General features: G+C 30.9%; 2 protein-coding genes across 8 annotated transcripts in view; one reads left to right on the top strand and one right to left on the bottom strand.

Moving 5' to 3' along the window:
* The window catches only part of LOC106466257 (LMBR1 domain-containing protein 2-like), a 38,539-nt gene extending 32,459 nt beyond the window's left edge, over window positions 1-6,080 (bottom strand). For 2 of the 3 annotated variants that reach the window (XM_013926515.2, XM_022394232.1), the window contains exons 1-3: window positions 6,029-6,080; window positions 4,291-4,518; window positions 2,003-2,174 (exon numbers count right to left, since the gene is read on the bottom strand). In XM_013926515.2, the coding sequence (XP_013781969.1) occupies window positions 2,003-2,174; window positions 4,291-4,464 (346 nt within the window). In that variant the 5' untranslated portion in view covers window positions 4,465-4,518; window positions 6,029-6,080. Of the gene's footprint in view, window positions 1-2,002; window positions 2,175-4,290; window positions 4,519-5,321; window positions 5,341-6,028 lie in introns of those variants that run through there. The other variant, XM_022394231.1, reaches the window with a different exon arrangement.
* A 1,901-nt stretch (window positions 6,081-7,981) lies between these two features.
* LOC106466252 (ADP-ribosylation factor GTPase-activating protein 1-like) overlaps window positions 7,982-9,739 on the top strand; it is a 29,850-nt gene continuing 28,092 nt past the window's right edge. Inside the window, exons 1-2 of one of the 5 annotated variants that reach the window (XM_013926510.2) lie at window positions 7,982-8,047; window positions 9,528-9,631. In XM_013926510.2, coding sequence (XP_013781964.2) covers window positions 9,572-9,631 — 60 coding nt within the window. In that variant the 5' untranslated portion in view covers window positions 7,982-8,047; window positions 9,528-9,571. The other 4 variants (XM_022394230.1, XM_022394229.1, XR_002612157.1 and 1 more) reach the window with 4 other exon arrangements.

Here is a 9,739-nt window from a genome sequence, read left to right as displayed (position 1 = left end):
ACTCTTCATTTTAAAAATACAACAATTATTTACCAAAAATACAACAATTATTTACCAAAAATACAACAATTATTTACCAAAAATACAACAATTATTTACCAAAAATACAACAATTATTTACCAAAAATACAACAATTATTTACCAAAAATATAACAATTATTTACCATAATCTTTAGATGGTTTGCACACTTTCAGTAGACGAAATATCCAGAATACTTTCTTGAATTTTAATAATTATTTCACAGTTCTTCATATAATTTCTAGTGAACTACATTTTTAGATGATATCTATATTAAGCTATAATTTAAATTTCCCAAGCAGTCTCCAGACACAATCACAAGTGGTTTCATCCTGCATATCATAATATGAAAGTCAAGCTATTAAAATATGACTGTCAACCCATTCACTGCAACAGGGATGTACATTTTCCAGTGCAGTGGGAAATCTACGTCCCAGCCACAGTGAAAGGGTTAAATACAATTGACACTACAACCAACAATGCCTTAGCACTCTAAGCATGATCTTATAAGAACAGTTTAGAGACTTACCTGAGAAACACTTGTGTAAAGTCAACACATCGCCAGCAAATCATATATACCCTGTGATATATTGTAGAATAACCACGCTAGAGATACAATTTTATGTGACTTACGACTTTCAATAGGATACAAGTTCGTCAAGCAAGGTCATCCCATCCGAGTACAAACTGAAGTTATTTTTAAGGCCTTCTGACATCTCTGTTTATCTATACTGCTGGAAGTGCTTGATTAACAATTTATAAAAACTACAAGCTTACACTTTATGCCAACTACGAGTTGTTTATTTAAAGCAGCTGAGATTTTATAATATCTTTGTTAATAGGTATATATTTACAAACACAAAAAAATACATTTTCCCCAAGTAACCATGGAGATAGATTAGAATTCTGGTATTTAATAGATAAAAATTTGTAAAGTAGTACCTACGTGAACTATCGAAGTTTTTCTCACAAAATGGTAAATTGAAGTATGTTTGCTGCTACAGTGTGTGTGTGTATATATTGTAAATATTTATCTACACTTATCAGTTATACATCTGCGTATGTTATAATATATTATCAGATTATATAAAACTTTATATTTCACACTGGGACAATTCTTCTTCAGTACAAAACCGTTGTTGTAAAAGTCAACAGCTTTGTAAACAAAAATTAAGTAACGAAGAACAAACACAAATTTACAAAAATATGAAGATTATTACCCCATCTACTTTCGATGTACCACATGTGCCATTTTGAAGGTTTTATGTGGTATATCAAAACTAGTCGGGGTAAATTTGTGTCTGTTCTTTGTTACTTATAAAGCTGTTGATCTTTACAACATTTGTAGATAGCAGAAAGCACTATTTAACTTAGTTAAAACTGTTGTACTTGGCCATAAGTCCAACTGGTAAGGAAAGTAACCGATCTTTTAACAAAACCGAAACTGTTGGTAATGTAACAGATTCAAGAATGATTGTTACCACAAATGTAAAAAATATTGCAATCCTGAAAACATCGCATGACAATCTGCATCGTTCTAAATATTCATTTCCATAAAATGTAAAATCAAGAATACGCTAGTTGCTGCAGTGCGTATACAGTGTTTTCTACAGTTAGAACTATTACATCTATACATTAGGGACTCAAGGTAGTTTTGCTTGATCAAAAGGGTGGTAAATCTGAAGAAAAAAAAATTGACATTTGTAATGGTAGAAGCTATATCTTACAGGAGTTTCACAAGAACAGATGTTGAATATTTGGGGAATCAGTGATAAGTTTTCCATATCTCGGGGGAAACTGAAAGTTAAAAGATCTTTGATGGATCAAAAGGTTGCTTAACGTCCCATAAATTATAAAAGAATTATGTGACACAGTAACGGGTTCCATTTACACATCTCAGGACAAGCTGGAAATAATAATAATAATCTGAAAGTTTATAATTTGAAAGTTTGCTCACAGTGAACAAAAACCTTTCAACCTACCCGGGGCTATCTCAAATACATGGTGAAGTGCTGTCTCCGTAATACTGACATTCAGTAAGGGTAAAATTGTGGAGTTTCCCGTTTCTGTGGCACCAGTAACAAGTGGTAGAGCAGCAGAAGAATTGGTTGTTATGGTTGAAACCTGGTCTCGCAAACACTGTCTATAAGAAGTCTGAAAGATTGAATTCACACATACATGAGTATCATTCATTAACAGTACGCAAGTGCAGAACAAGAGTTTTTTTTTTTTAAATACAGTTCATTACTATGCATACATTTCTATTTTCCTGTCTTACAACTTTGTAAACAAACCAAATTTCTTATAATTGGGCCCATATTTAAGTTTAACTCTTTTTTTGCTATGACCTTTCGTTTGGATCATAACTTTTACATCATAACCTTCAAAATTTAAACAACTTTATTATCAATCTATGGAAATTAATTTGGTATGAAAATGTAGTTTATAATTGACATTTTGATATTATCAAAGTTTTAACTTCTTTATTTCAAAAAGAAATATTTTAAAAAAATCTCAACTTTATTCCGATTCCTCCATTTCAGACTTTTACAACTTTTAAAATAGGCTGTTGCAGTTTCCAGTTAATCAGAAACAAACTATACATAATTAAAAGTAAAAACCTAAAGTTTATACCCACTACCTTCTTGATTTACTGAAATATTATCACTACATTTTTCAAACCAACCACAGAAGTCCATCTCTTTTTGACTTATGACAGTGTCTGCTAATCAACTTTACATGGCTGTTGGACATGCTTTTAACCAATAAAATAGAGCTGATTCTCCTCTACTTAAATCCTACAAGTTTCTTCAGTTTTGGCACCGTAAGCCATTATTCAAAGAGAATTGCTTGGTTTGTGTTGATCAGATTTGCTGCTACGAATAGTAACGGAAATGTTTTCACCAATTTATGGCTTACTTAGAAACTTAGGTAAATTATAGTGACAGATATATATATATATTTTTTGGTTCTAAAATGCATATTTGAAAGCTACATTAATATTTCTTTGGATACTTAAACTTCCAAGACTCAACAAGGCTTAGGGAAGAACATTTAATATTTTTACTTGAGTGCGAATAACTTGATTATGTAGCGAGTACTACATATCATTATTTCTTTTATGTGTACTTATTATTTATTGTTAAATATTTTTAAACAAAAGTAACTAAAATATTTAGATTGTAAAATTCTCAGCTTAGCCTAACAAAACTTTGGTAAAACAAATGGTGTAAAATTTCACAAGCTAAAGCGCACTGTGAAACACAGTACTTACACCATGTGCAGTTTATATTAGCTCTATGACCAACAGATAATGGTCTCCTACTATGCCTTACTGCTCCAATGGGTAAAAAATCCAAACAGAATGAAAAGTTTAACAGTGAAAGTAGTTAACATTTTTCTAACCTGATAATTTATTTGAGTGAAATACTCACCTCTATACAGAATTAAAAGCTATTACTTCACAACACTGCCTTGAAGAAATTTACGCACGCTGTGAGCATTGAATTAAACTCTTATCCTTACATGTATTAATGTGCACTGCACCCGCTTATGATGTGATCATAATTAGCCTACAGCCATTTACTAACATCCAACAAATGCAGCAAACCCCATAAGCACCAGTGTATCAAGAAAGGCTTATTCTTTGATAAGGTAAAATAAACACAGTGGAAAGGGAGAGGAAGGGTGGAAAATTCTGGAAAGTTTACTTTTTTTCCTACTTACCGCTGGGCCACTGGGGGGGCACCTACTTTTAAGAAACACATTTTTGGCAGTGTAAGAGACAAAATGCAGTTTTATTGAAACATGTTTTTATACTGATTTAGGAGATTTTAGAGTTGTGCAAGTATGAAACTTTAAGATGAAAAGAAGTATTTTTATTCTCAGCATGAAAATCACGTTTCACTCAGTAAAGGTTTTGAAAATTTACATACATTTGATAGATATTCTATATTAAAAACTTTGTATACAACAAATGTTTAATAGTTACCAAAAGCTTGCTAAATTTTGTGAAGATACACCTAGTAAACTCAGAGTGACAGTATGTGTAGTTTTACAGTTACAAGTTCGTTAAATCGACCAACCTTGTTCTTGTAAGGTCGAATTAAAAGAAACGAAAATTAGACATTCTTTACAACAATAGCACAATGCTTCTCATTAAAAAAAAAAATCACATATGTGTAATATATATTATTGTTGCTTTAAACTTCTTTATATTTAAGTTATATTAGATTTACTGGATCAAAAAACTTTAGATATGAATACTTACTGTGGATACATCTAGAGGCAAAATAAAAATCACAGTGAAAGAGAAATACCAAGCAACAAAAACAGCAATAGTGACCAAAACATGATGAGTTGTCCAGTTACCATATTTATGAAGCAAATACGCAGCTAGCAAAAATATGAAGCCGATTTCTACCACTAAAGGGGCAACAGTCATTTTTCTAAAACTCCCCTACATCACCCCTTCATAAAACTTTTGTATACAGGTTATCTGAAAAAAAAAAAAAATCAACATGTTAAATCATTAAGTTTTACTTCTTAGCAACAAACATTGTGTTGTCATTTCATATGCAATTAATACTAATAAAAATTTAATGTTAAAAAATACCTTTGAGAATTATTATCTATCAATGCAAGTGAAAATGAAAACCAGTTTATTTCATTCTTCAGTAAATACCAAAAACTGCTTTAGATGTTATATGAGGTTAGACAGTTTTTATTATACTCGAGGTTTGAGTAATATTTCAAACACTTGTTCTGTCTATATTATGTGTAAAGCAAACATGTATCTGCATTATATCTATTTCCTTACCATACTTAGTACTAAAACATAAAAAATATATGTTTGTTTTAAAGTAAAGCCACATTGGGCTATCTGCTGTGTTCACTATGGGGAACCAAACCCCAAATTTTAGTGTTGTACGTCCATAGACTTACCACTGTCTCTCCAGGCATCATACAATATATTATAAAACAAATTATTGTCAGTATTTATAAGATTTTTTTTTTCTGAACATTGTTTTTACATGTTCTATCACTGTGTAGACTGTTTAAAATTATTTGGTAAAAATGAGATCCATGTAACAATGATAAATTAATTTCTTTTTTAACATGTATTAAAGCCACTTCCACCTGTAGTGTAGGCCTAATACACTAACAAGGTTAACACATTCCAAAGACATTATTAATATATTATAACACTTGTAAATGTTCAGTTTTTTAATATAATTTTTATGATTCAACATATTCTAATTTGTGTACTGATGTTAATAAATATAAGCTGACTTTCATTACTTTTATGTTAAACAGCTGTTTCAATGTTTCTTCTTCAAGTTCTTGTGGCAAGGCCAAAGATCATCACATACTATAGCTGAATATTTAAACATTATACTGATAGCAACAAGTATGAAGCAACAAATATATATATATATATATATATGTATAACCTCTAAAATATTTCTACAAAATATTACATTACTTTGTTTTATTTTTAAAATGATTGTTAATATGACTCTTAGTCTTAGTAAGAGTTAAGAATTTGAAAGTTCAATAGCAGGGGTGATAAGTTAATCACTTAATGCTAAAAGTAAACCTTAAAAGTAAAACGCCTTTAGATTCTGAGTTTAATAGAATAGTAATGCAAAAAATTATGCCATTAAATGATGATTAAAAACGGCATTATCGAACGAACACTACTATCAGAATTAATATCAAATACTTAAAACTAGCTTCACGACACAAGTTCACTCAGTTCAGGTTGAGTAGGCACAGCTACTTTTTTATTTAATAATTATAAACGTTACCAACCAGTATACTATTTGTTATCATAAATCATTTATACTCTTAAATAATAATTGTTGCTAAAATTTCTTATAATTATTCTAGAACATGAGATTTCCGAGTGACGTATTTATTTCGACTAATTCTGACATCAGATAAGTTCTTGCATCATTCGTTATCACATACCCCAAATCTCTACAAACTTTAAAAATAAATATTACCTCTTTCCGATTTTCAACGTAGGACCTAAGCTATACAAATCTTGCAGATTGTGTCAACTCACGACGCTAGCGGTACCTAGATAGTCTTGAACATTAAATTTATGGTTAATTTATCTACTTATCTCATTAGTCTATCTATATTTCATACATCTTATTTTGCCTGAGACAAAATATAAATTAAACAAGAAATTATATTTATGACTTTGCTAATTCAAAAATTGTATTTATTTGAAATGCATTTTTATACTGAGTATAAAGAAAAATAAACTACACGAACCAATAAAATGTTTAGACTAGTTAGAAGTGTAACTCCTTCTTCATTGAAGACACATAAACTTATTTTATAACAATGTGAATTATCTTATAGCGAGAAGTTCTGGCCCCGTACAGAGTTCTGCTTCTCGGTATAGTTTGATATGTGTACTTCTATTCAGCTTAAAATCGCACTTAAAGATTAAATAAAGTATCAAAATATGGCGAGCTAAGGACTTCAGTTATTTCTAAAAGACACGATCTCTTATAAATTTGAACAGGTAAACTTCCATTACCATTCTGATTCTCCACTATCCGTTTCGTGCCAAATGACTTATAATTACATAATTAATAGCTTTTTGAATCACGAGTTGAGCACGTTGTATTAAAACGGTTTTGAATATGCAAATCAGCAAGTCACGTGACAATGACAACTATAGACGAATTAAAATCGCGGTTGAACTGAATATATCAGAACTACATTTTAACATTGTTTGGCGGTTCGTAGGTAGTGTGATGCAGCTGAAAATTGATCGCTTTTGGGAAAGAAATATAAGAGCCCCTTCCGATCCGAATTGTTCATAAACTGGGATAATAAAGATAATTATTGTTCAGGTTGGGGATGAAGAATTTCCAAGATGTTGATGTCCCTTTTACTTACTGGCATTGGAAAAACAAAGGAATTGTATCAGCTTGAGGTACCAGTACCATCCAAAAAGAGACCTGCAATAAATCATACCCCAGCCGTCATACAAATGAGATTCCATTAACAAAAAGGTCAATGGCAAAAGTCGTCAATATGCCTCAGGCAACAGTACGCAACATAATAAGAAGAGATCTCCTTCTAGAAACGAGGTCAGAAGGGTATGAGTTTACCTAAATTAGGCTTCCAATCATAATTCCCACTCAATCATTGCATACTTCTGTGGTATATGAATACATCGTGCATTTCTTTCTTATTGTAATATTATAATATTTATTCTAAACTTATTCTTTGTTCTGTATATGTGCAAATATCACCTAAAACGTGGTCAAGGAAGCTTTAAGTTGGTTTCTTTCTGGTTCTCTCTGTTCCTTTATTGTTCTCTAATAGAAAATGCCTATTTCTCCTGGGATGGATATTGCTGCAATACTACACATTGGAGAAGGTGGTCGACAGCACTGTTCTTCAGTGGTCATTCAGGTGTTATCTAGAAGTTACGGTCTCACCTATGTTTTAATGGAAATTACGATAGGTTATGGAAAAATCATAGGGAGGGAAGTGCGTATCTTGGATATAACAACCTTACCTCGGAGCTTTTTACAATACAAACTACAATGCAGAGCTATTTTCATCATGTAGGGTCGTCAGAGGAGCATGACTGGATGTACTGATATAGACTGTAACGACGTGGCGAGCCTCCAAAATAGTTTTAATACAACATATTCAATCTCTGTATAACTTAGTAGTTGCGATCAACATTGTTCTATTTTAAAACATGAAAATTTACTATTAATATATATATTTTTTTTGAAATTGCAATTGAAAAGGAAGTTAAATAATACTTAACGGAACACTACCTTATATTTTATTTTGAATTGAAGTTTAAACGTAAGCTTAAGTAACTATTTTTTATCCATTTACGGTTTGTGTTTTGTGGTCAGAGGGAAAATTTGTAATATAATTTGCCCAAGAGTTTCGGCGCTAGGGTATAGAAACACGACCACTGGCACGTGAGCTTTAGTTTCTATAGTGCCAATATTTACTGTTTCTAAGACGTCAAGTGGGTTAGGAATTAATTATATTTTACCAAAGCGTAAAGTACATCTTACATTTAGCTTAAATCATTATATGATCGACGTAAATGTAACGCTAACTTGTTTAAAATTAAAGTATAAGACACTCGGTATTAATGTTATTTTTAATTTTAATTTCTAATCTTATGTAACTTCCCTACCATAATCCTATCGACTTTTTGTTGTATTTTTTTTAACTGAGAAAGTAATATTATTTAACCTGAAAGTGAAATTGTGAGTTATTCGATCAGCGTTAGGCTCACCAGTTTAGAGAAGTAAAACGTTTTTCCGTAAACGAATCAAATTTTCTTTATGTACGTATAACTATAAGACACTTAATTAGATAATGGCCTTATAATTATATTATATCCAGTCTTGTTGTATTATAATACATTTTATTTATAATTATATGGTGTCGGTTAGTTGGTCTCATACTTTTGTGAACCCTTAAGGTTACATAGCATTATTTTGTGTTATGTATTGTAATTATTTTTGGTACCATCATGCAATATTTATACCAAGAAAACTTGTAATGTTGTATTCTGTCTGTTGTAGTGTAGACTGTAGTGGAATTTCTTATTTTCTCCTGTAGTTGTAGTTGTATGGAATGAACGACTCTTACATTTGTTGTGCATTTTACATTTACCCTTTCAGAATCAATTAACTAGACCAAGTTTAATTCTCAAGCCTATTCTGAGGCGGCAAAAAGTTGCCACTAACGTATCAATTTTATTTTTAAAAATAACTTTATTTTAAGTGATGTATTTTCTGAAATATAGAGTCAACATTTTTTAAATAAAAGTTTTAAGTGATCAGTTTGTTTGCTTGTGAATAAGAACACCAAGGTAATGTCCCTGGGATTCTTAAAAGGAGAATGATGACCAAGCCTCTGGTCTTTTGGAAGACCGTATTGTTCTCAGATGAATCAAGATTCGCTCAATTTTTGGACAGTGGAAGGATATGGGTCTGGAGAATGCCTCACCAAGAGTTTTGGCTCAACAGATTGCAGCCAACTGTCAAGCATGGTGGTTTCAGCGTGATGGTTTGGGGAGCTGTTTGGGTTGGTGGGAGATCGAGCTAGATAGATAGATAGATAGATATAGATAGTGATGAATTGTGTTTCAAAGTTTTTTTCAATTACATAACTTTTTAGTTTCCATATTTAATTTTTCTCTCCTATTATATTTTATCTATACCTTTGCCTTCTGTGAAATTGTAAAGTCTCACATTAAAAATCGTTTTCATATCATTAATGAGGAATATTATTTAAACTTTTACGGAACTTTCAGTCAGGTTCCTGATGATGGAAATTCCAAAAAAGCCTACGAATTTTTGCAGTATGTTTTCTATGTGATATATATCCTCAGATCAGCAAAAACTGATTATTGATTGCATTTATTTGTTTTGTAATTTTAGTTTTCCATTGATTCCTTATAGTTAACAGTTTTATGTATATGTTGATATATTATAGGAAGTAAAATGTTATAAGAAAGAATTGAGAAGGAAACTAAGATCATGGCTAGTCCAAGAACTTGTCAGATCTTCCAAGACTTAAAGACAAAGAATGAAAACAATGTAGGTGTTTATTATTTCTGGTAATTGTTTATTGCATTTCATCTTTTTCCTCATTTAAAATGAAAAAAAAATGCTTCAGTTTTTTGTCTTCTTTTTTTTTTTTTTTTT

The sequence above is a fragment of the Limulus polyphemus genome, unplaced genomic scaffold (assembly GCF_000517525.1).
Source record: "Limulus polyphemus unplaced genomic scaffold, Limulus_polyphemus-2.1.2 Scaffold2207, whole genome shotgun sequence".
NCBI lineage: Eukaryota > Metazoa > Arthropoda > Merostomata > Xiphosura > Limulidae > Limulus > Limulus polyphemus.
This window is presented reverse-complemented; position numbering and strand designations above follow the sequence as displayed.